This window comes from Aspergillus piperis, assembly GCF_003184755.1.
Source record: "Aspergillus piperis CBS 112811 unplaced genomic scaffold BO85scaffold_2, whole genome shotgun sequence".
Lineage (NCBI taxonomy): Eukaryota > Fungi > Ascomycota > Eurotiomycetes > Eurotiales > Aspergillaceae > Aspergillus > Aspergillus piperis.
The window spans coordinates 1-23,256 of NW_020291592.1; the positions used below are offsets into that span (position 1 = coordinate 1).

The 23,256-nt window shown below is 51.1% G+C and overlaps 10 protein-coding genes across 10 annotated transcripts; 4 read left to right on the top strand and 6 right to left on the bottom strand.

Annotated features, from left to right (window-relative positions):
* The first annotated feature begins 1,935 nt into the window (after positions 1–1,935).
* On the top strand, positions 1,936–3,548 carry BO85DRAFT_444925 (NAD(P)/FAD-dependent oxidoreductase). The gene has a single exon (XM_025659140.1). The coding sequence runs from the start codon at positions 2,117–2,119 to the stop codon at positions 3,461–3,463; it is 1,347 nt and encodes a 448-aa protein (XP_025519412.1). The 5' UTR covers positions 1,936–2,116; the 3' UTR covers positions 3,464–3,548.
* A 104-nt stretch (positions 3,549–3,652) lies between these two features.
* Positions 3,653–4,764, bottom strand: BO85DRAFT_444926 (uncharacterized protein). The gene is made up of 2 exons (XM_025659141.1): positions 4,532–4,764; positions 3,653–4,456 (listed from the first exon to the last, which is right to left on the bottom strand). Exons 1-2 carry the CDS (start codon positions 4,687–4,689, stop codon positions 3,766–3,768), a joined length of 849 nt encoding a protein of 282 aa, XP_025519413.1. The 5' UTR covers positions 4,690–4,764; the 3' UTR covers positions 3,653–3,765.
* A 274-nt stretch (positions 4,765–5,038) lies between these two features.
* Positions 5,039–7,117, bottom strand: glr1 (glutathione-disulfide reductase GLR1). Its single transcript, XM_025664828.1, has 3 exons — positions 6,570–7,117; positions 5,658–6,490; positions 5,039–5,586 (listed from the first exon to the last, which is right to left on the bottom strand). Exons 1-3 carry the CDS (start codon positions 6,989–6,991, stop codon positions 5,153–5,155), a joined length of 1,689 nt encoding a protein of 562 aa, XP_025519414.1. The 5' UTR covers positions 6,992–7,117; the 3' UTR covers positions 5,039–5,152.
* A 320-nt stretch (positions 7,118–7,437) lies between these two features.
* Positions 7,438–9,553, bottom strand: BO85DRAFT_500725 (uncharacterized protein; the record flags this gene model as incomplete). Its single annotated transcript, XM_025664137.1, has 6 exons — positions 7,438–7,475; positions 7,607–7,631; positions 7,789–8,430; positions 8,501–9,195; positions 9,288–9,401; positions 9,466–9,553. The coding sequence occupies 6 exons, from the start codon at positions 9,551–9,553 to the stop codon at positions 7,438–7,440; spliced, it is 1,602 nt and encodes a 533-aa protein (XP_025519415.1).
* A 1,453-nt stretch (positions 9,554–11,006) lies between these two features.
* Positions 11,007–12,422, top strand: BO85DRAFT_362772 (uncharacterized protein; the record flags this gene model as incomplete). Its single annotated transcript, XM_025655639.1, has 4 exons — positions 11,007–11,219; positions 11,567–11,644; positions 11,717–11,975; positions 12,064–12,422. The coding sequence occupies 4 exons, from the start codon at positions 11,007–11,009 to the stop codon at positions 12,420–12,422; spliced, it is 909 nt and encodes a 302-aa protein (XP_025519416.1).
* Positions 12,423–12,949: 527 nt separating this feature from the next.
* Positions 12,950–13,944, bottom strand: BO85DRAFT_516124 (uncharacterized protein). Its single transcript, XM_025664829.1, has 3 exons — positions 13,589–13,944; positions 13,443–13,527; positions 12,950–13,348 (listed from the first exon to the last, which is right to left on the bottom strand). Exons 1-3 carry the CDS (start codon positions 13,790–13,792, stop codon positions 13,206–13,208), a joined length of 432 nt encoding a protein of 143 aa, XP_025519417.1. The 5' UTR covers positions 13,793–13,944; the 3' UTR covers positions 12,950–13,205.
* A 1,780-nt stretch (positions 13,945–15,724) lies between these two features.
* BO85DRAFT_516125 (inositol monophosphatase family protein) lies at positions 15,725–17,366 on the top strand. The gene is made up of 6 exons (XM_025664830.1): positions 15,725–16,044; positions 16,110–16,161; positions 16,217–16,305; positions 16,372–16,810; positions 16,882–17,013; positions 17,069–17,366. Exons 1-6 carry the CDS (start codon positions 15,864–15,866, stop codon positions 17,175–17,177), a joined length of 1,002 nt encoding a protein of 333 aa, XP_025519418.1. The 5' UTR covers positions 15,725–15,863; the 3' UTR covers positions 17,178–17,366.
* A 133-nt stretch (positions 17,367–17,499) lies between these two features.
* BO85DRAFT_483530 (shikimate dehydrogenase family protein) lies at positions 17,500–18,537 on the bottom strand (the record flags this gene model as incomplete). Its single annotated transcript, XM_025663164.1, has 1 exon — positions 17,500–18,537. The coding sequence occupies one exon, from the start codon at positions 18,535–18,537 to the stop codon at positions 17,500–17,502; it is 1,038 nt and encodes a 345-aa protein (XP_025519419.1).
* Positions 18,538–19,787: 1,250 nt separating this feature from the next.
* Positions 19,788–21,224, top strand: rad14 (DNA repair protein RAD14). The gene is made up of 3 exons (XM_025657547.1): positions 19,788–19,926; positions 19,983–20,568; positions 20,655–21,224. Exons 1-3 carry the CDS (start codon positions 19,825–19,827, stop codon positions 21,068–21,070), a joined length of 1,104 nt encoding a protein of 367 aa, XP_025519420.1. The 5' UTR covers positions 19,788–19,824; the 3' UTR covers positions 21,071–21,224.
* A 526-nt stretch (positions 21,225–21,750) lies between these two features.
* On the bottom strand, positions 21,751–23,143 carry BO85DRAFT_444933 (carbonic anhydrase). Its single transcript, XM_025659142.1, has 2 exons — positions 23,029–23,143; positions 21,751–22,516 (listed from the first exon to the last, which is right to left on the bottom strand). The coding sequence occupies exons 1-2, from the start codon at positions 23,048–23,050 to the stop codon at positions 21,888–21,890; spliced, it is 651 nt and encodes a 216-aa protein (XP_025519421.1). The 5' UTR covers positions 23,051–23,143; the 3' UTR covers positions 21,751–21,887.
* Between the last annotated feature and the right edge of the window lie 113 nt (positions 23,144–23,256).

The following is a 23,256-nucleotide window of genomic DNA, read 5'->3' on the forward strand; positions in this document are numbered from 1 at the left end:
GAGCAGCGGCGACTGAAGGGGTGTAATAGAATGGATTTTGAAGTACAACAGCGCATCTGGTGGCACATGGTCTCATCGACTGGTAATCCGGTCGTCATCCTCCACTGTTCCTAAAATGCGAACAATAATCTCAGCAGGTTGCTTGTCTTTCCCGTGAACCACAAGAAGATACCTACATCTCCCAGCGCTAATATATGACAGTCTCACATCCACGTACTACTGATTATCAGATAATTATCGACACCGGTGTGAGCTGTAGGTTCCCTCGAGCAGTGACAGCGGCCATGTCAGCCTTGATCGTGCGAATCGAAGTTACTTCTTTCGGTGAAACTGTCAACCAACAACCTGCTAGTGGATAGGACCCAAGCAAGTCTGTTTGCGATGCTGTTCTGTAGCTTGATGCCCGGATTCAAGACCAAATGAGTGACCTGCCTGTATTATCTCAACTTGACCTCGACCAGCATCCAACAGTCAGGCCATCTGCGAATAGTGACCATACATGACTTGACAGCAGCTAGTTCTGCACTTCAGCGCTCTTACTCGGCTGTGCTGGCTGCACCGCCTTCTGAAAGCACTGTATAGAATTGATATGACTGATCCGGAAAGGTAGGCTTCCCGACGGCATGGATAGTCCTAGATCTCCGGTTATTGATGGACAATACATGCCCGCTGGTGAGCGTGGATCCATGCCGACTGTAGTCAGTCATGGACCATGTTCATGCTGCAGTTCTGCTAGCCAGTGATGTATCTCTGTAACTGGCCGGGGTGAATGCAGCAGTGTGTCTGGAAGAAGTTTAGGCAGCTCATCGACTACTGAAACAGTTGACATCTCATGTTAAGCGCGTCCCTTGGACGTTACACACTTGCGGGTGACCTTGCAGGGATGGTGCTCGCTGGCGGAGACGTCAGTTGGTAGGGATAGATCATTGGGACAGGAGGCAGAGGAAAGTACTGCATCGCCTGCAGAGGGCCAAGTGGAGTCAGCTCTGGGCCGAATTTATCAAGACAGCCGCACTTGGATTTGCAAATTGAGCGACACTCCTAGTTGATATTGATGGGACACAACGAACCGAGCCTACGAGACGTCCATAAAACCGTAAGGAATGAAGGCTTGCCTATACTGTCAACGTAGCCTCTTAGAGGAGCAGTCATGGGGTCGCTATGACGGATCGGCGAATATGCAAAGCGCTTACGAGCTGACGAACGCCGATGAACCCGGGGAAGTCTCGCCCATCTGGTGCTATAGCATGACCAGATATAGATCCCTTCGGTTCCTCTTTCTGCTTCCCTGTTTTTGTTCCAGGACCCTATGGCACAGTGGGGACAGGGACTAATATGTTTCTCGACAATGATTCTGGATAGTACGCGCATCTACTAGAATGACTGTCAAAAGTCGGCAAGCCAGCACACTTCGGGTTGATGGCTTCAGATATATTTATCTACGTCGGAGAAGACGGGGATATCCAGCAGGGATGGTTTACAACTTGCATCAGATTTCCGGATTTCACCCTTCAAGAAGACCATCCGTCGAAATTACCGCTCTCCTTTCTTGGATAATCAAATGGTTCTATAACCGAGTCTAGAAAAAAAAAAAAAAAATACTCAATTGTCAATGATATTTAAGCCGTTACCTACACGAAGACCTGGGAGGAATGTCAGCGACGGCTGCGACTTGGCGAATGAAATCTTCCATTGCATCACAGGTCAGACCATTCTTGTTTTGCTCATCCACAGCTCGTATCCCCATCACCATTCAGTACCAGGATGAGGCGAGTCCATTGAGGATTCCGATATTATCTTATCGGGGAGCCGGTCGGCGACCAGGGCCAACAATCGGCGACCGAGACGGCCCGACAGCTGATGACTAAGTCGGCGAGCAGTGATCACGCCATCGTACTTAAACAGTGGAGCCCCGAAAACTTTGGGGAATAAAGACTACTTTGTACTAGTGGCGTGGTTATAGACTCTAGGAACGCGGGTCTCGTCCAGCTCGTGGCCCTTTCCCCAAATTTCTTTGCAAAGCTTCAATTTCTGTCCTGTGCATACTGTGTATATTGCATCCCTTCATTGAATCCAATCAATCAATCACACGCTAAAGATATACACACCAAAAATCATGTTCTGCCGCAACGTCACGTCGGCAGCATCCACGGCTGGCCGTGCAGCAACAGCAGCACAGCGGACATTCGCAACAGCCGCACCGGTGAGCCCCGTGGCACGCAGTCACAAGGTGGTGGTCGTCGGCGGTGGCACGGCCGGTCTAGCCATCAGCCATCAATTGCTTCGGTCGGGCAAGTTCTCGCAAGATGACATTGCCGTCATCGATCCTTCCATGTGGCATCACTACCAACCCGGCTGGACCCTCGTCGGTGGTGGTGTCAAGACCAAGGAGGATCTGCGCCGCCCAATGCACGACCTGATCGACCCCAAGTTCAAGTTCTACAACCAGAGCGTGGGCACCTTCCTGCCGGAGAACAACTCCATCACCCTGGGCAATGGCGACAAAGTCAACTACGAACACCTGGTCGTCGCCCCCGGCATCAACATCAACTACGGCAGCGTCAAGGGTCTGCCCGAGGCTCTCGCCAACCCGGATTCCCTAGTCTCCTCTATCTACGGCTACGACACCTGCGACAAGGTCTTCTCCACCGTGCAAAAGCTGCAGAAGGGCAATGCCATCTTCACCCAACCCGCCGGTGTCATCAAGTGTGCCGGTGCCCCGCAGAAGATCCTCTGGATGGCCCTGGACTACTGGAAGCGCGCTGGCCTATACAACCCCAGCAGTCCCGCTAGCTCCCCCATCAACATCAGCTTCGCTACCGGCATGCCCTCCATGTTCGCCGTCGCCAAGTACGGCGCTGCGCTCGAGGCGCTGCGCAAGGAGCGCGGCGTTGAAGGTCTCTTCCAGCACGATCTGGTCGCCATCGACGGCAACAAGGCCACGTTCGCCCGCCCCGATGGCCAGGAGCAGGTGACGAGACAGTTCGATCTCCTGCACGTCGTGCCGAAGATGGGTCCTCACGCGTTTGTCAAGGACAGTGCTCTGGCCAACGAGGCCGGCTATGTCGATGTGGACGCCGGCACTACCCGCCACACCAAGTACGCTAACGTCTGGTCCGCCGGTGATGCCTCCAGCTTGCCCACTTCTAAGACTGCGGCCGCTATCACATCCGAGGCCCCTGTCCTCGTGCACAACCTGCTGCGCTCTATGGAGGGCAAGCCGACTGATGCGGTTTATGATGGATATGCCTCTTGCCCCCTGGTTACGGAATACGGCAAGGTCTTGCTTGCCGAGTTCAAGTATGGTGGTGAGCCCAAGGAGACTTTCGGTAACTGGTTCGGTATTGACCAGGCTGTTCCTCGTCGCTCATTCTACCATCTCAAGAAGCATTTCTTCCCTTGGGTGTACTACCAGTCCTTGGTTAAGGGTACTTGGGCGGGACCTAAGGGTTGGACGAACTAGGGTAGAGGGTGGAGTTTAGATGGTTTCATGTATAATACTAGTTAGCGTTATCATCAAATATTAGCGATGTGGAATGGTTAGGCAACGTGATCTACAGCGTAGAAGTGACTCTGGATTCGGAGGTACTTGGCTGCCATCATAAATATAGTACTTGACAGATGGCAAGGTAATAACTATTGAATGAAGTAGTTGCCATCTCTGAAGAGTACCTCCAGGGTGTTGCCCTTTAACTCTTTTCTTTCATATATTCATCTAGGATGCAGTGACATTGGTTCCTTCTATAATACACGAGTATATACCATCTATATCTTCGCCGATCTAGCAGGTGCAAAATTCGATCCCAACCCCTCACCAATGCTCTCAACAATACTATCCACACTGCGTATAATCCAGGTATTCCCCTCATCACTAGCCAACCACTTCGCACCCTCTTCCTCTTCCACATCAGCCACCCACGTCCCATCCTCAACCGCCTTCCTCAGCCCAAACACATGTGACGTCACCTGCGGACCAACGCCAGTCTGCGCTCTCAAACAAGCGATCGCAACAACCGACGTCGCCAATCTGCCCACACTCGCCCCGGTAGTCCTTGTCGGGTCAGACAACAGCGCCCCATAGTTCGCGTTCAGAATATGAACAGGTAAGTCCGGGTGCGAGTCCGCCAGCTTATTGTATAGCTTTTTCTCGAAGGGACGGTAGATGGAGTCCCAGAGGTTCTGACCCCTCGTACATATTTCCTGAATATTCTCGGGGTTGGGTGTGCGGGTGGGTGTTTGTGATAGTTGCGAACTGATCGATTCGGGGAGACTGGCTTTGAAGGCGTTGAGGCAGTTGATGGTCCGCGGGATGCCGTTAAAACTGATGCATTTCAGGCCGACTTCACGCATGAATTCTGCTGTCGCTAGGCTTTCTTTGGCGGATTGGGAGGTGCTGGCGAGTTGGTACAGCTCTGTTAGGGATTCGGGGGAGTTCATTGTCATCGTGGTGGCTGTCTATTTGGGGGTAGAGGAGAGGTTAGCTACTGCTGCTGCTGCTGCTAGAAGAGGAATTGGGAAGAGAACACCGACCGATAGAGCTAGCCATGATGATTGGGAGAGGTTCTGGGACTGCGCGCCTTGTTGGATCTTCCTGTATATAGATTGGATGTTTGACGGCGCGGGGACAGTGTTGGGGCGCGCTGCCGGGGCGTTGATCAGCGCCTTGAGTTGATGGGATAGTTTGGACATTCTCTTTCTTTTGCGACTGCCACCTTGAACGTTCATCGGGGGTTTGGGGGAGATGAGAATAGAGCGAGGTGCAGGCGGGACGGAGTGCATATGCAGGCCGATGCGCGCTTCCCTTGTCTTATCTACTGCCTCGGCTTCCAGAACTGGCCCCGAGCACTGCCGACAAGCCCCGCTTGGGACTCTAATTGGCCGGCTGGTGGTAACGTGGTCGGAGCGGGTCAATTCCTTCTCCGGGGGGCCGCTAGTCCTGATACAGGTATATAGTAGCCATGCCAAGTTGATGGATGGAGAGGTGATCAAGAGGATGGTCAGACACTGCTATTGATAGTAATACGAAAACAATCATGATTCGTACTAAATATTACTGATGTCATAAGAACAGTTCTAGTCTCATCGTATCTGTATATACTCTATACATCTGAACATAACCTATAAAAAGAGTTTAGTGTACACCCCATCTAGTCTACCGCAATGTAACCAATTCCTCAGCACTGGTAGGATGAATAGCCACACAGCTGTCAAAGTCCTTCTTTGTAGCGCCCATCTTCACAGCGACGCCGAAACCCTGGAGCATCTCGCCCACTCCCAGACCCAGGATGTGCAAGCCAACAACCTTCTCCTCCGGACCGGCACAGACCAGCTTGAACTCGGTCGGGTTCTTCTTCTTCTCCTCAGCCGGCATCACGTCGTAGTACATGGCCGTGAACCGAGTGTGGTAAATCTTGATTTGGTCATCGCCGTAGCGCTCACGGGCTTCGGGCTCGGTGAGACCCACGGTACCGACCTCGGGGTGAGAGAAGACCACCGTGGGGATGTTGTCATAGGAAAGCTTGGAGTCACGGACTTCGTCAGGGCCGAAGAGACGGTTGCCGAGTTGGCGTCCGGCGGCAATGGCAACTGGTTTGGTATTAGTTTGGCCATGATACGAAAAGGGAGAGCAGGGGACAGCATGGAGGGGGAAAACATACCAGGAGTCAACTCGGCGTGACCAGTCACATCACCCAGAGCATAGACACCGTCGACACTGGTGTTCTGGTATTCATCGACTTCGATGTGGCCGGACTTGTTCAGCTTAACGCCAGGGACATCGAGGTTCAGGTCCTCAACCTCGGGCAAGCGACCAACGGCCCAGAGGAGCTCGTTGACCTCCATTTCCGAACCGTCGTTGGAGATAAGCTTGAGCAGCTTGTCCTTGCCCTTGCCATCGCGGATGAGCTGCACCTCCTTAAGACCAGGGTGCTTCTTGTGGATGTGGATGCCAGAGGCCTCGTAGCGCTCCGTCATAGTCTTCTGGATCATGGGGTCGAACTTGCGCAGGAACGTCTCGCCACGGATGAACATGTGCGTCTCACATCCGACGGCGCCCATGACACCGGCCAACTCCACCGCAATGTATCCCGCACCGACAACGGCAATCTTGGGCGGCAATTCCTCGATCTCGAAGAAGCCATCGCTGGTGATACCGTGCTCAGCGCCCTTGATTTCCGGGATGCTGGGCCGTCCACCGACCGCAATGAGAATGTGAGGGGCCGAGTACCGTGCCTTGGAGCCGTCCTCGAGCGTCACCTCGATGGTCTTGGGCTCGACGAAACCGGCGCGGCCGTGGACAAGATCAATGCCCTCGCGGCCCCAGTTGCGCTCGTAGATTCCGTTCAACCGCTTGATAGTGGAGTCGCGGATTTCCTTGAAGTGGCGGTAGTTCTTGTCAACATTCTCGGAGACGTCGTAGCCGTAGTGCTTGGCGACGTGGAGAGTCTCGTTGATGGAGGCGAAGTTCCAAGTCATCTTCTTGGGGACACAGCTGCAGGGATGATACTGCGTTAACGACCAGATGGTCTCAAATAGTAGGGGGAAAGAAAGAAAGAAAGAAAGCATCTTACCCGACATTGACACAGGTACCTCCGGAGCGACCACTTTCCACGATCAAGGTCTTTGCGCCATACCAGCCGGCAGCTCTGCGTCCGCTACCGCTACCACCGCTACCACCACCGATGACGATGTAGTCATATTGCTTGACCTCAGTGGGGGCCATGTTGTTTGCGTCAGCAGCCGAGGAGGAGGATGAGAAATGTCTAGCGACAGTAGATAGACGGGATGCGACCGAAGAGGAGGAGCGGAGTGCCAGAGTGCTTTGTCGGGGAAGAATGGTGGACGGGGTGGCTGTAGCAATGCCTTTACCCTGGAGCAAAGGTGTCGCGACGATAGGAGAGGAGCGGGCGCGAATGCTAGAAGTTGGGGAGAGAAGAAGCCGGTTCTTAAGAGCCTGGGCGGGACGAGGACGGAGAGAGGGGCAGGAGAGCATGGAGTGCTGATGAGGGGAGAACAACAGCCACTGGCAGGCAAGGGAACTTAAAGGTCGGAGGAACGGGGCGGAGGAGGGGCTCTCAAGTAAGAAAAAAAAGCTGAGGGAGAGGAAGACGGATTGATGATTAGCTGGTCGGGGAATGGCGTCAATGACGGAAGCCCGCAATTAGTCAGTCAATCATTTTTCAGCCTACTTCAACAATCAATCAATTAATTAATATTTTTATAATTTTTTTCTAACTCTAAACATAAAGCTCAAATATTTGAACAATGGGGTACATTGATTAGGGAATAATTATATCCGGAAGATGAAATTATTGAATCATCCACGCTGATTCTGACGCAATGGGCGAGCTGGTAGAGGAAATACTACTTTGTATATTTCCCCGACTCTCGGGATGCACGTGACGGAGACATTCGGGGAAGTGATTGATAAGCAGCCAGTCAGTCTAGACTTGTAGCAGAACTCGTGGGAGAAGCATCTAGTGAATCGTATTATCAGTCTAGTCGGATTTCAGAATCAGGGTTTTATCGCTACTATCTATGAAGCGGCAGTGACTCCAAAACCAATCAATGCTTTCTCGATCTTGACATAATGCTTTGGAGTGCTCACATTCTTCCTTCCATACCATCATAACCTAATAGTAGTAATTTCACCAAGGATCAATCATAATTATAATTTGGCCCGCCTTCCACATGGAAGATAGCAAGACGGGTCACCGTAAAGCTTGTTTCTCGTTCCTGCTGATCCCCATTCATGGCATCACATCCTTCATGCTTCCTAGTAGAAGTTACCTTTTCATACGGTCCTGATACCCGATTCCTGGCCGGATTATTGCCCCGGAAAAAGGTAGCGTGACTGGTGGCAGGGTCAATCCTCACTCCCACCTTCGATTGAGCGAGTTCCCCCAAGCAATTATGATAGTCCGTCTTTTCTGTGTCACTTTCATTTACGGGCATTAAAGCCCTGATGCCCTTTCCACCCAAGTGAAAGAGATCGAAGCTTGGCTGAAGCTGGAAGAGAAGGCGCGGAAGGGCGATACTCTCCCTTTCCTCGTTTGCAGCAGGCGACTGCGTATCGCCAGAGAAGAATGCCCCCACAACTACTCTCGTCGAGTCCTGGCCTTGGTGTCCCAGGAGAAGTACAAGATGCGACCGATGCTTCGGATCGTCATGACGAATATGCTGTAATACATCGCCCAGATCAAACCTGTCTGTCGAGTCATGACATTTGGAAAAGACGATCGGCTTAGTCTTTCGATGCAAATCGGTTCTCTGATGCGCCTCATACGGTGGGACGAACAATGAGACTGCACGAAGGAGTCCATCCCAAATGGAATCTGGGGATGGTTCCGTCTCTAAAGTTGATAACTCGGTGGGCAGGGAAGGTTGGAAAAGTGTTGCCCAAAGCTGATGGAACCATTGCTCTAGATTTGGCTAATGTGAGCGACATTGTTAGTCAAACCAATAAGAATAGTAGAAAGATAGCAGAAGAGATCATTATTACCAAAATGCCCAGAGCCTCGAGAACCAAGTCAGGGGACAGGGACTCGTCCTGGTCATGGCTGAATGATTGGGCCAGGATGTTAGCCAGTTCTTCCTTCTCTGGGCTAGGCTCTTCCAAGGAACCGTAGTGAAAGCCGCGACCCCAAGTCGTTCTGTAGACTCTTAGTCTCATGATCAGGCAGAGTAAATGAGCCAAGTCTTTGACCTTCATCTGAAACTGGATTGTCCTCCCTTCGAGTAAGCGTTCCGCCAGCGGCGTCAGCTTCTCGGGGTCTGCAGACAATTTGGGATGGGAAGGACATATTGTAAGCATAGCATCGATAACATCTTCGGTAACGAGGGTGTCGAAACTAGTGGCGTGTGGAGGTGAAGTTGGCTGAGAACTACCGAGGCCGATGCTTCGAAAGATCCGATTAATCCTAACTCTGCAGTTACATTTCTCCCGGAAAGTCCCCCAGCGACGACCGAAGCCGTCGTCTTCGATCCCGAGAAGCTTTGTGCCTTGAAGAGAGAGCAGGATCAGCGCACGCTCAAAGGCTGGCAGCTCTAGCTTTCTGTCGTCTGCTCCGATGAGTGGGAACGGGTGATAGGCATAGAAGCAGAAGCAAGACCAGAGGACATCAATAGCTGTCTGCGGGATGGTGGTATCCGGATGATTCCTAGCAAGGCAACTTTGAAAGCTCTTTTTCGTCCAGTCTGGAATAATATCCAAGTGTCTTCTTAGCTAGTGTCCAGTATGGGTTACCCCGCTCACTGGGATGGACTTTCGTGTGGGTAGGAGTACGTACAAGGCTGCTCCTGGGACGAGCCTTGAATGCTATATGTGTAAAAGATATCCCGTGGTGTCACTGTGGTGCTTTCTTCTTGGAGTAGACAGGTATGTAGCTGTGAAAGCACAGAATCTGAACAACTCTAGTCAGCACCATTATTTCATACCTCGATAGTACCAGCCATTTACCGACTAACCCGGTGTGGTAGTGCGAAGGAATTGATCAAGCCTTTTCTTCTGATCCCTGAAGAGTATGTTGAAGGCTACCCTATCCAAGACGGACATCATGACTGTTGTTCTGAATGTCCCTCAGGGGAAGAGGAAGCGGTTTAACCTAGAATTCCTTTCTTCATACAACAAAGTCGCAAGTCTTATGGATCACCTTAGAGACAATGATAAATGAATGGGGCCAATGCGACATGGGGGCTACGGCCAAGGCGGCTGAGGCGGCGAAGTCAGCAGCTACAAATTAGATAGGTTAGTACCCAAGAGCCTCTCCACTGCGAAGACTACTAGAGGAATTAGTGCCTATTTATTCCACTTACTGTCTACAGACCAGTCATATTGTCTTATTTGCCGGCTAACCGGCTCAGCCTTGTTATTAGTAGTGTACCTAGCTGGGATTCCGAGAGTACCTACCTCGCCTTAGCACCTTCTTAGTTCATTGCGGCTACTTGATCTCGCAAGGCGCAACGGACAGGGCTGGCCTGATATCGGGTAGTAGTAGCCCGCGATGGGGACTACATTCAAGCAGTAAAGAGACCATAAGAAGGTCTTCTACAGCCTCTAAATTCGACTTTAAGCCCTTGCCGGAGCTTCTCATTCACATGCCTGGATGATTGACAGGTCATCAAGCAGCTTACCACAAGATTTTACTCACGTCATCTTGGAAGGATCACAGAACCACTGGGCTGTGCACCCCTGCCAAGTAACGGTTGTGAGATGCCCTCATATTGAAGAAATGGTCAACGTAGTTTTTTGAGGCGCTAGGCCATCCTAATAGGGGCCAAAATTTATCGGAATCCTGCGGATCATCCTTAATCCCTATGCAACAAAGGGAAAGCCCCGTGACCCTGTAACATGTCTGCTATCTAGTATTGTTTATTGAAGTCTATAGTGGATCGGTTCTGCATTGAAATGATAATCTACATGTACTCCTAGCCACGGTCAACGAAGTAATGAACCACTTAAATTCCTGTTATCTCCAGAAGTTATAGTAACTTATGACACCAAAAGCTCCAACTATCGAACCGGTGATAACTCGGAAGCAAAGTGGACCCTGAAGCTGCCCGCCCCCAATACTAGATGGGACCTCGCTGTCCTAGACGCCTGTAGGGCTCTTTAATCTAGATTAAATCTGTTGGTTCAGGGTCCAGGTATAGAAATCTAGTTGATCTGGCCCACCCTAAGCCGAGAATATGACTTTACAGCCCCTGGTATTCGTTCAATAGGTCACTGGGTCCAATGCAGCGCAATACTACTCTGGTAGCTATCGAAATCGCCCCAATCTTTTCAATGCAGTGCCTCGATACATAGAAGAGCAGCAAATCTATATAACTCCAGTTGTTTGTTCCTCTTCGTTGTTCATTCATCCATCCGTTCATTCCACTGTATAACACTCATTTACTATCAGCCATTGCCCTCCTCACGCTCATTCTCTAGGCCACTCGTTCTTTTGTTTCACTGTTATTATTCATAATCTTCTTATATCGTTGCCGTTGGCCTATTTCATAACAAAATGTGGTTCAACCTTACCACTAATCAGAAGGCCTTCGCTTTGGCTTCTTTGCTCCTAACGCCCGGTGCCTTAGCAGCTGCTATACCAAGGGAAATCAACTCGGACTTGACGACACCCTCATTTGTCGCTGGTGTTCCGATAAACACACACGTCCCTACAACTGGAGCGGATGGAAGCCTAACCTCCGACCCAGAAGTAGGTGTGACCTGTCCGGTGAGTACCAATGCTCTTCCTTTTCTCTTCTTATTTTCTTTTTGTCGCTGTTTAGTTCTGACACATACAATTCCAGACCTGCGATAAAGACGGTAACCCGAAGAGCATCTGGGAAATTCTTTCTTCTCCGTCGAATGCTGCTCCCAGATCCGTCGACGGGGACCCTTCCCTGACTGAGCGAGACGACGGTACCCCGAAGTACATCTGGGAAACTATAACTGGAGCGGATGGAAGCCAAACCTCTGACCCAAATGTAGGTGTGACCTGTCCGGTAAGTACCAATGCTCTTCCTTTTCTTTTCTTATTTTCTTTTTGTCGCTGTTTAGTTCTGACAGATCCAATCCCAGACCTGCGATAAAGACGGTAACCCGAAGAGCATCTGGGAAATTATTGCTTCCGGGCAGCCGAATGCTGCTCCCAGATCCGTCGACGAGGACCCTTCCCTGACTGAGCGAGACGACGATGCGGAATCTATCACTGGCCCCCACGGGTACCAGCCTTCCACCTCTGGTGACGAAGCCTCGTCCCTGACAGAACGAGACGACATTGATGCGAATGACATTACTTCCGAGCTTCGAGAGGAGGACACCCTAAGCGGAGCTTCAGATGATGATGTTGCTCCATCCAAGACTACACGCCAACCGTCGACCGAGGTGAAACGGGCTGCAAAGGTCACCGGGGATGCCAAATACAAGAAGCTCAAGGAAGCCCTCGGGAAAACACCAGAAGTTGGCCAGGGCTATGCCATCAAAATCAGTATGTACCAACAATTCTCCGTCCCCAGCTTGCCATCCTATCATCCCAGGTGCATTGTGCAGTAAAAATGACTGAACAATCTCTTTAGGGAGTGAACGGGCTCGAGTCGCCGGCAAGAAGGTCCCCGACCATTACCTGATAGCTGCAGGCTACGTGACCGAGCATAAAGAAGGTAGCGTCACCTATCTCAAGTTTTCCTCGGGATGCTGGGACATTCAGCTCGATGGCAAAAAGATTGTGTTCACGGACCGTGGTGCCAGCAGCTGGTATGATTGGAGCGAGACTAAAATGGAGGTGCTCGGTAAGATCAGGTCAGGCGTGGACAACACGGAGATCGAGAGATATGGGGAACAGATTGCCGCCAAGATGAATAAGAAGGGTTATAACACCCTTTTTAACAATTGTCGGGATTTTGTGCTGAAACTGTACGCCGAAATCAAGGCTTGATTGGAGAGTTTGGGGTTTGGGCCGGGGTTTCTGCTGGTTATATTATGTCAAGAGGTGTTCTATTATGCATCCAAGGATCACTCTTGTTGAGTGTGATAGCTAGAGGTATCAAAGGTCAGGTCGCTTTGGGGTTACTCCCAGAAGTACGAAGTGTCCAGCATTCATCATATATAGACAAAAACTAGTCCATTGTTGAACATAATTCAGAATTTTTGATCTGTTACTGACCTGCGTTATTCGATTGCAGTAGATCAATTGAGTCAGGGAGAGCGTTGCTGCCCAGGTTGATTGACATTGAGGCCGATTGCTAACCAGTAATTCCTAGTAGTAAATGGGGGCCACGCCAAGGTTGGCCAGGTGAAAGACGGAGCATTAACAATCTTAGCTTTCAGCGCTTAGTAGTAGTGCTTATTTATATATAAGGGTTTTGGATGGGGGCCAAGGAATGCCACACACTCAACCACACATGTCCAATGTTATCTATTTATTTCCTGTTGGTGAAGCTAGTCCATTTGCTGGTAAATAATGACTAGGCCATATTCTAAGTAGTATTATATTCGATATTTTGGGTCATTCCACTACACTGTGATGTCTGCGCTAGTGACCGAGAAAATAAGAAAGAAACAGGTTTCAACTTCGAGTATTCACTCGAGTAATCATCCGAGCATAATAAGTACAGAAAATCTCCACGTACTAGCAAGTACCACGTCCATCTCACCCTGATCTCATCTCATCACCTTCCACTTAGCCTTGCGCCAATTATACCCAGCTCTGCCAACGGAGCTACTGCCCTAAATGCAGTAAGATATAGAATGTCTCGCAGCCCGCGGACCCATGACACTTTTCGAAAGCCTCCTCTTTTAATTTTTTAACTCCTTCCTCCTCGGCCTTTTCCTCCTCGGGTGTTAGCTGTTTGGTCTCGGTCCCTGAAGAAGGTTTTCAGTTTTTGTTAGCTTCGGAGCAGCGCAAACCCAGAATATAGTTAGAGAAGCAGGGAGCAATGATTAAAATAGCACATACTTGCTGCGATATGCTGACTCTCTCGTTTCACCTGCGTTGTGGATTCGTCGGTAGTCTGTTCATTGTCTTCGCCTTCACGGCAAGACTGGAGATGATTGGGTTAGATTTCAGCAAGACCGAAGTTAACGGGGGTCATTAGCACTCACCTGACAGTCTGGGACACCTTCGTAAGAGATGGAGGCTGGACTGACATCCCCTTGACCGGTAGGAACTTGCGTGTTGGTTGGTGCCACAGAGACTGATGCCGGGTCAGGAAGGCTCGCGGGGATAGCAGCTGCTGAGACCCCAGATGCCAGGAGCACAGAAGCTAGAACAAAGACCTTTTGCACAGTGATCTGTCTGGACCACATTTTGACAATGGATGTGTTGATAATGACAAAGTAATGATTGATATTTGCAATGATAAAGAGTAATGAATGGACTTGTGCAGTATTGAAGGAGAGTGAGAGTAATGAAAGCAATAGCGGACAAACGAGGAGATTCTGAATGAATGATTGCCTAGTGATGGTGGCATTGAGGAGGGCATGACAGGACTATATATAATTATATTGATCTCCTATATAAATTTAGCAAGACAGCTCATATTGTAGTTCTAGGACAGTAGTACTGGGGCGGTTTCAAAAACTACCGGGGTATAAAATTGCGCCGACTACTTTTTAGGGCATTGAAGGTGCACATCGAGTATGAGCAGGACTTGGGGGCCAGCACGTTTCCTCCAGTATAGGGCATGAAGCCAGTGTAATCCGTTGACTACTGGTAATTTGGCCCCCGACCGTGGAAGCCTAGCACCAAGTACTGCGTTATTTTCTCTGGAACCGAAGTACTGTTGCACTGAAGGGGCGGCGACTAAGTCAAGCGGACAGGGATTGTGATGACAAGGCTGATCCAAAAGCAGCCGACGGACCTTGTAAACCCTAAGCAAGAATCATCTCCCGGGACGCATAGTCTTCAGTCTTGTCTACTCCGAGCGTGCAACGTTCATGCTGTAAGCTTGTTTTACAGTTGTAATACTAGTAGCGAACGAAAATATATCCAAATTTATGGTGCCAGCTGAGAAAGAGAAGCTCGGACAACTTTCCTACCACGTAGGATGAGATACACATCACTAGTGGGTAGCAGCAAGGCTGGGGCGAAAATAGCTAGCGACTTTCCTCTCATCTACCTACTATGTGCGCCGTATGTACTTTGAGTCTAATTAGGATGAACTCCGTGCGTTGCTCAGCCTCTCCCACAAGACCCACCCTCAATGGATCCCACGGGTCGTCCCACCGCCATGATACTAGAGACAGCCAGCAATTCTTAGAGGACATTTGAGAGAGGGAGTCTAGATCATATATCTTTACGGTAGAGATTGATTGGTGGCATTGTGGTGCCAAAGGCCGATTTCTGGGGGTCTTTCCCCTGACATCCGGGGTAGAAGAGCGGAGCGGGAAGATCACTTAGCCGCCAAGTATCCGTCGCCAACCGTCAAACCAAGAAGGTGAGGTCTTCAGTTCATGATAAAGCAGCATCGTGAAACCAGTTGCGGGTAATCAGCCGCAAAGAGTCTACTGATCATAATAGGCAGAGTTAGCGCCTGGGAGGTGTGGTTCATGAACAACCAGAATTGGCTATTCTCTCCGCATCATCCATCTTAACCGTTTGCAGCAGCCTCGGCTGCTCCTCACAGCAATCAGTAACCATTACCAGCAATGAAGGAAGCACTCTCTCATATATCTGCAGATTCTTGTTCTCTCAATGATCTGTTTGTCTGCTGGCTTCTGTTTGAACGCCTGAAGACTGTTAATATATTTCATGGCAAACTAGCTTACAGATTTGCATGATTGCATTCACACATCCTGCGAGAACTTGGCTCTTCATATTCAAGCCTATTCCTGCCAATTATCCATGGTCTCCTGAGTGTCATAACAAAAGGAAGTATTTTGACAGAATCATATGCGATAGATAGAAGTTCTAGTTCTTGATTTTTGCGGCCTCGCCTGGTAAACACACTTCCTAGCAGTCTTATTCGCGAAGTCATGTTCCTCCGTTAAGTTTTGCCGGAGCTTAATACGAGAAGTACGAGCCCTACTTAGAAGCTGTTGAAGACACCGGGCAAGTTATCTTGGCTCAGTATGTATCTCCTATGCCCTGAAATAGTAGTTCAGAGCAATCCAAAGTTTGAGGGGCAGCCCCACCGATAAGGGCCGGGCGGTTATCGGCGGCGTCTCCGGTGAGAGACTCCATGACTCTCTCTCTCTCTCTCTGTGTCTGACTCTTACACTTCTCCCCTCTTCCTCTTCCTCTCTTTCTCGCTCTTTCTATCTTCCTTTCTTCCACTTCCTCCTGCTACCTATACATCTCTGTGGCTCCCCTGCTCCCTTCTAAGAGCAGACCAACACACCATCCCGCCTCCCCAAGATCGCAAACCCCGCCATAAAAATGGCTGCCGCGGAGCTGAGTCAAGAGCAGCTGGACCAGATCTACGCCTTTGCGGTCGATCTGGGCCGGAAGGCCGGTCAACTTCTGATGGAAAGTGTTGAGAAGCGCATCGGCGGCGGAGCCACGCAGGAAGCTGAGGAGAAGGACAGCGCCGTCGACATTGTCACCCAAACCGATGAAGGTATGCTCTAGCCCGTCCTCAGCCTGCTATCGACTCGCATCTCACCAATGGACTGCCCTGCACAGAAGTAGAAGTATTTATTAAGAACGCAATCCAGTCCAAATACCCCACACATAAGTATGTCCCTGAGTCATTCCCCAATTCACAAGCATCCCCCAGCTGACCCATTCAGGTTCCTCGGCGAAGAGTCCTACGCCAAAGGACAGTCGCGCGACTACCTGATCGACGAGCACCCAACATGGTGCATTGATCCCCTAGATGGTAATAGCCATAGCCATACCCCCTCCCTGCCATCATGACACGAAATAACTCCCCTCACCTGACCAGGAACCGTCAACTTCACACATATTTTCCCCATGTTCTGCGTCTCCATAGGCTTCATCGTCAACCACCGTCCCATCATCGGCGTGATCTACGCTCCTTTCCAGGATCAGCTTTTCTCATCCTGTCTGAACCGCGGCGCATGGCTAAACGAGAAGCGCCGTCTCCCGCTCATCCGCAATCCGACCATCCCACCTATGCCGCCCAATGCTCCCAGCAAGTGCATTCTATCCTGCGAATGGGGCAAGGACCGCCGCGACATCCCCGACGGGAACCTGTATCGCAAGATTGAGAGTTTTGTGAACCTAGCAGCAGAAGTGGGTAGTCGCGGTGGCAAGGGAGGTATGGTGCACGGAGTGAGGAGTCTGGGAAGCGCTACGTTAGATTTGGCGTACACGGCTATGGGGTCATTTGATATCTGGTGGGAAGGTGGTTGTTGGGAGTGGTACGTTCTTTTTGCCATGGATCTTTTCATCCCTCAGAGTTCTGTTTAGCTAATCCGAGTGTGGTGGGTAGGGACGTCGCAGCGGGTATCGCCATTCTCTTGGAGGCAGGCGGCCTAGTCACAACCGCCAATCCCCCGGAGGATCCGGACGCTGCGCCCATTGAAGATGTTCGACTCGGCAGCCGACTCTACCTTGCCATTAGGTATGTGACACTCCTTTTCTGCCTTGTGGCTTAGTACGGCATCTAACTGTAATAGACCGGCTGGTCCGTCGGCGACAGAGACCGGACGCCAGACGCAGGAGCGCACTGTGCGCGAAGTGTGGAAGCGCGTGCGACAGCTGGAATATACCCGGCCGGGTGCGTGAGCACCTCGGCTATAGATATACACCGTTATATACTACAGATAGAATATCCATAATAGTTACTATACAGGACGGAAGCGACGAGAAGGAAAGGGATGAAGACATCATATTGCACTATATACAGCAGCCAGATCCGCGTATGTACCTAATCAAACACACGTCATATCTATCATCGGGCTCTCTTCACTGAGCCCCGTTCCGTTATTTTTGGTCTTCCATAACAAGCAATGCACCGGGTATGCGAGAGTCTATACAGGAATGAATCATCATGAAACATGTCGGATGTTGGAGGTATAATAAAGAAGGAGGCGAAAGGAAGAAAGCTTTACAGAGTAGCCTTCTGCCTCTCAGCCAAATTCTTAGCCACAACATCCTTAACCATAGCCAACAAGCCAGGAACAGCCACCACATCCTTTCCAGTCCAAAGCTTGGCCTGCTCCAGACCCTGCCAGAGCAGCGCCTCCGAGCCAACGATAACCTTCCACCCGGCGGCATCAGCCAACTCGGCAATCTCGGTCCAAATAACAGGGTGGTAGCACATCTCCAGGATAACGCCCTTGGGCTTGCCATCCTCCTTGGCGCCCAACAACGCCGTCAGAGCATTCCTGGCACGAATCTCCTCCTCGGTCTTAGGCGGGTAGTTGGGGATACCCGAGACAATAGCAGCGGGGCTCTCCAGGGTCTTCGCAACCTCGGGATCCGTAACGTGAATCAAGGGCGCCTTGTCCGCGGACGGATTGCGCTGCTGATCCTCCTCCATGATGGCCTGCACCTCACTAGCATCACGGTTCACAATGTAGATCTTGCTAGCGCCGAGCCACTTGCGCATGACATAGATGGCGGAGCGAGCGGTACCACCACCACCGACAACGAGGGCAGGCTTGCCAGCGAACCGCTCGGCCGCGTTAGCGGTGTTCTGGATGAGGGCTTCGCGAATACCGATGCAGTCGGTGTTGGTACCGACGTAGGAGCGGGAGCCGTCGGCATTGTCGCGCAGGAAGATGGTGTTGCAGGCGCCGGCTTGGCGGGCGTCTTCGGTGAGGTCGTCCAGGTGCGGCATGATGGAGACCTTCCAGGGCATGGTGACGGAGGAGCCGACGAATTTAGGGTTGGCGCGGATGGAGGACAGGAAGGTGTCGATGGGCGGGGAGCGTGTGTACGGGGGAGGGTAGGTAGCGGAAGTACCGCAGACGCTGGAGAGGGGGATCTGAATCCAGTTCAGTCCGAGGTGGTTGTAGATGGCGGCATGGAGAGGAGGAGAGAGCGAGTTAAGGAGGGGGTGGCCGTAGAGGTAGGCGACGCCATCGCGGTCCTGGGGGATGGTGATGGGTTCTTCAGGTTGGGTGTTGTTGGAGGATGCCATGTTGGGCGGGTGTGTATTTAGTGAGTTAGCGATTTGTGGAGGATCGCAATGGGTTGTATTTTTTTATTTATCGGAGAGGAAGAATTGGAGGGAGGGAGGAAGGGGGAATTGAGATGGGGAAAGAGAGAGAGAGAGCGAGAAGTGGGAAATTCAAGGGAATGTTTTAAGGGCCCCGCGAGCCACCGATGGCGGAGAAACGTTCGACGAAGGATGGATGCGGCAGGGTGAACCCTTTCCCGCGCTGAACTTCCGCCGGCCAAGTCCTTTCCCCAGCCTACTAAATCTCATAGTTCAATCTCCCCCGGAATCTCCCCGAACTCAAAATCACGCGCATGACATTGAACCCATCACCAATGAGGTGCTGATCGGCTAAGTCCACTCCGTATTACTGCTGAGAATGCTCCGATGCTGCGGGACAATTGCAATTGTGTGCCCCTGGTTGGAAAACTCAACACCCCGCAATCGTAACGCTTGGACTTTTTGGTTCAATATCCCGGGGTTTGACTGCTGACTTTGCCCATTTATACTACTTCTATTACGGAATTTGAGTTCACGACCATGCACAAGCGCAACGTTAACGTCGACGGCAAGCATGAGCAAGGAATTGTTGCTGAGAGTGGACTTTTAGAGATTGCAGTCCTTCCACCAGCATGGTAAATAACAAAAACCCTCTTGGAAATATCAACGATGCCAAAAAAGTAGGTATACACACACAGAGCACTGCAGTGATGAGGAAAACAATCTCTCCACTCAACCTAGGGACCCACAGGTTTCATGCGTGACAAGAACTCCTTGGCACATAATCCGCCGATAAATGGTTCATCTGCTTCTGCCCCAGGTATCCATCGCACGGGGTGCACATATCCGGATTGTCTAGGAGGAGTCTACTGAATACTCCCAGTAAATGTGACCTGGCATGTTTCGGGCAGGTTTGTAAGAATTAAGACCCATGTGGCAGTTATATCATGGATAACTGGTGGGTAGCTGCACTTTGAGGCCGGCATTATGCGTTCATACCTACTAAGTGTAGAGGTGGAAGCAACTATGAAGCAGTACTACTAGTACTGCAGATTTGGGCTTCCAGGGTGATAACTTTTGAGGAGTGCAACCTGTTGCGAGCTGGGAATTGATGGATATGATAAAGTCACGTGATCAGTATGCGGTTATCGAACCGGCGATAAACGCGCCGACGATTTTCCCGCCCGATAACGCCACCCTTGCGATAGCCACCGTCTACCACTTCGATTGTCAAGCTCGTCCTCTCCCAGTCACTCTATCTAAGGAGATATGGTGACAGAGGAACAGTCAGCGCCCCCGCCCGAGGTCGGGATGGGCACGCCCGGCGGTCCGAAGCGGACTCCGCTGACTCCAGAGCAATTGCGGAGAATAGTACATACTATGATCACGGTTCCTCTAGTTCGGAGCTAACACGATACTGAAATTAGGAAAGCAACCGCCAGAAGGCCATAGCAATACGGGAGCAACGCGAAGCAGAACAGGCTCGGGCTGATCCTTCATCTACCAAAGGTGTCAAGCGAACCTACTCCTCCATGACTGCCTCCGATCCTCCGGCGACTCTGCGCGATGCGGCCTCTACAGATAACCGCCCACTAGATGGCATCAAGCCGGCGCGCAACTTTACCAAGTTCGTTGAATACGACTTCTCTAAGATCACCGACACGAAGGGTGGGTTCCTGACTGAAGAAGATGACCGGTTCAACAAAGCCCTTCACGTTCGGGATGAGAAGGCGGAGCAGAAACCAGCGCACATGACGCAGAAGGAATGGGAGCGACAACAATTGCTGAAGAACCTCCATCGAGATCGAGCGGGAATTTTTGAACCGGGGCTGAGTGTGTTGGATGAGCGGACGCAACAGAAAACATGTCGAGAGTGTGGCAGCTTAGAAATCGACTGGAAATGGGAGGAAGCCTTCCGGTGCTGTGTCTGTCATGCTTGCAAGGATAAATTCCCGGACAAATACAGTCTGCTTACCAAGACCGAGGCACGAGAGGACTATCTCTTGACCAATCGTAAGTATCTCCCCCTCCGCTGCACAGGTTTGCGACAGGGGTTGCCACTGAGCGTTTTTGGCTGATTACGGGACAAACTACAACAGCCGAACTTCAGGATGAGGAGCTCCTCCCACATCTTGAGCGCCCGAACCCGCACAAATCAACGTGGAATAACATGATGCTGTATCTACGGTACCAGGTCGAAGAATACGCCTTTTCCGCCAAGAAATGGGGTTCGCCGGAAGCATTGGACGCGGAATTCGAGCGACGCGAGAATGAGAAGAAGCGCCGGCGGGAGGTCAAATTCAAGAGCAAACTGGAAGACCTCAAGAAACGTACACGAGTCGACGCATACCGACGAAGCCGTCAAGGAGCAGCCGGTGGTAATTTCGGTGATGACTTGGGGAGTGGTGGACGACATGTACATCAGTGGGGAAGATCGGTTGAAGATCCCAAGACGGGGATTGGGGTCAAGAAATGCGTTGACTGCGGGATGGAAGTCGAAGAACTCGAATTCTAAATCATCAATGAACATATTAATGTACATGGTACTGTCGTCCTGCTCTCATCTAGGTGTTGCAGATACTCTCGGTCGCCGATCACTGCCTCAGGTATTGATTTGAAAAGCGCCAAGCGGCGTGACTCCGCATATTCTTACCGGACTGGCCCTCCGTAATCTACTCCTTCAATAATGCTTAGTATCACCATTATCTCCGGTAACTGGAATAACAGTAAGAGAAGAAGAACCAAATATCTCAGGTGCGTAACACCCCGAAAGCATACAAGGATGTCTGAGTGAGAGTCACAAAGATCATCCCGAGTCAATGCCGCTTCGGCCGGGACTATACCACATCCAGCCGACCCGGGGATCCACCCAGGTCCTTCGAGTTTCCCATCCGGGCAAGGAAGGGCTGTTACATGCGGAGACGAGCAAACAGAATGAATGGTTCGCAGTCTTCGGGGCTGCTTTCCCTCGCAGGCTGCTATGTCAGCGTTTCTTCTTCTCTTTCCTCCTCTTTCTTCCTCCTCCCCAACTTCTTCCTCCCCGACGTACACAGACCCTTCTGCCCACTCTTCATTTGCCTTCATCCGTTTTCATTATTGCATCATCTTTTTCTTGCCTCCTTGATTGACTACTACTGAAGACTGCAAAGCGTTCATCTGTTTGATGGATGTCATGAATACGCTCGCTGGAATGATTGGTGAAGCTTCATGGGAAATGGATTATTCAAAAGACGACGATATATCGACGTCTGCTAACACTCGCTGGTCGCTGAAAAGCAAAAGAAACAACAGGTGCAAATCGAATTGAGAATATACAACCAATGACCCCGCCGCTAGACGTCGGTCTTGAACGATGTTAGGCGCGCCTTGAGTTCCTCCTCCGGCTCATCAATGTCCATCTCTCGGAGAACACCGCTGCCAACATCATATATCAACCCGTGAACCTGAAGACCCCGATCCTGTACGGCTTCCAGGATTACATTCTTCTCCTTCAACAGTTTGACACCCTCCAGAACATTCAATTCCACCAGCTTAAGGTTGGCTTCGTCGGCCGGCAGCGAGTTCAGCAGATCCAGGTGTTTCGCGCGGAGCTGGCGCAAAGGCAGCAGCCAGGGATCAAGAATACCCAGTTGTTTGTTACCCAGTGCTGCAGCAACGCCACCGCAGCTGGTGTGGCCGCAGAGGACTACGTGCTTGACCTGCAGGTAGCGGACAGCATACTCGATCACGGCTGAAGAGCTGAGGTCGCCGGCATGGATGACATTGGCGATATTGCGGTGAACAAAGACGTCGCCCGGCTTGAGACCAAGAAGGGTGGTCTCAGGGCATCGAGAATCAGAGCAGCCAATCCAGAGGATCTCCGGGTGCTGGCCGACCGCGAGTGTGGGGAAGAGCGAAGGGTCCTCCTTGGCAATCTGCGCTGCCCAATCCTTGTTCTGATGCAGAGCAGAGGTGAAGCGATCTGAAGAGGCAATATTAGCACACGCTGGTGGCTTGGTGGCTGAAAAGCAAGCGATTTGTCGATATGGGTTTGTGACTGGGTGGGAAAGAAAACGGCGAGGGGTATGAGGAACACCGACTCCCCAGCCCTTATACAGTTGTCGCAGTCGCAAAGCAAGCCTTGTGGAATTCATCATGGGTTGAAAGGGTTATGGGAACAAGGAAAAGGGTTTGCTCAACCGGAAAACAGCAAAAACGCAGTCAACGAAGGATGAGTCACTCTGCCTGTGCACGGGGGGTGGGCTTTGAAATGACGGAGCCAAATCCAACAATCACAATCTTGCTCTGGAGGTGTGCATACGCCAAATGAAACTGCGGTACAGGAACAAGGATGCGATGATACATGCAACTTCACAGTGCTCATGAAGTTGGGGAGGGTGGGAAAATCGTGGGTCGCCGCCTCTTTGCGAATTTGTCCAGGAACGTGTCCAGGAACGCCAAGAAAACATGGCTCTTGAGTTTATGCTCACGTACCTGTGCTAGTGGTCGACGCCATGATAGCTGATGCGGGAGAGAAATGGTTTGAGGGAGGTTTTGCAATGATATTACGGTCGGATAGTTGGATATGGATGCTATGGAGTAATCTGAGCTGGCAAAGGGGCACTCCTTTCCTTCTCCCCGCCGGAATCCGGGGGAGATTCTCCTGCCACTTCCAGGCCTGCAAACAGTGCAAACACCCACCACGTGAGGGTCTCACCGGAG

Bases quoted from the DNA above. Each gene is read 5' to 3' on its own strand.
- BO85DRAFT_444925 (XM_025659140.1), top strand. From the start codon at position 2,117: ATGTTCTGCCGCAACGTCACGTCGGCAGCATCCACGGCTGGCCGTGCA.
- BO85DRAFT_516124 (XM_025664829.1), bottom strand. From the start codon at position 13,792: ATGTGGTCCAGACAGATCACTGTGCAAAAGGTCTTTGTTCTAGCTTCT. The intron at 13,528-13,588 runs GTGAGTGCTAAT...AATCATCTCCAG, and splicing joins AAGGTGTCCCAGACTGTCAG to TCTTGCCGTGAAGGCGAAGA. The intron at 13,349-13,442 runs GTATGTGCTATT...AACCTTCTTCAG, and splicing joins GAGTCAGCATATCGCAGCAA to GGACCGAGACCAAACAGCTA.
- BO85DRAFT_444926 (XM_025659141.1), bottom strand. From the start codon at position 4,689: ATGTCCAAACTATCCCATCAACTCAAGGCGCTGATCAACGCCCCGGCA. The intron at 4,457-4,531 runs GGTCGGTGTTCT...TACCCCCAAATA, and splicing joins TCATCATGGCTAGCTCTATC to GACAGCCACCACGATGACAA.
- BO85DRAFT_516125 (XM_025664830.1), top strand. From the start codon at position 15,864: ATGGCTGCCGCGGAGCTGAGTCAAGAGCAGCTGGACCAGATCTACGCC. The intron at 16,045-16,109 runs GTATGCTCTAGC...TGCCCTGCACAG, and splicing joins TGTCACCCAAACCGATGAAG to AAGTAGAAGTATTTATTAAG. The intron at 17,014-17,068 runs GTATGTGACACT...TAACTGTAATAG, and splicing joins CGACTCTACCTTGCCATTAG to ACCGGCTGGTCCGTCGGCGA.
- BO85DRAFT_444933 (XM_025659142.1), bottom strand. From the start codon at position 23,050: ATGGCGTCGACCACTAGCACAG. The intron at 22,517-23,028 runs GTACGTGAGCAT...TTGCCTCTTCAG, and splicing joins GGCGTCGACCACTAGCACAG to ATCGCTTCACCTCTGCTCTG.
- glr1 (XM_025664828.1), bottom strand. From the start codon at position 6,991: ATGCTCTCCTGCCCCTCTCTCCGTCCTCGTCCCGCCCAGGCTCTTAAG. The intron at 6,491-6,569 runs GTAAGATGCTTT...TCATCCCTGCAG, and splicing joins GGTACCTGTGTCAATGTCGG to CTGTGTCCCCAAGAAGATGA. The intron at 5,587-5,657 runs GTATGTTTTCCC...ATACCAAACCAG, and splicing joins TCACGCCGAGTTGACTCCTG to TTGCCATTGCCGCCGGACGC.
- rad14 (XM_025657547.1), top strand. From the start codon at position 19,825: ATGGTGACAGAGGAACAGTCAGCGCCCCCGCCCGAGGTCGGGATGGGC. The intron at 19,927-19,982 runs GTACATACTATG...TACTGAAATTAG, and splicing joins CAGAGCAATTGCGGAGAATA to GAAAGCAACCGCCAGAAGGC. The intron at 20,569-20,654 runs GTAAGTATCTCC...AAACTACAACAG, and splicing joins GGACTATCTCTTGACCAATC to CCGAACTTCAGGATGAGGAG.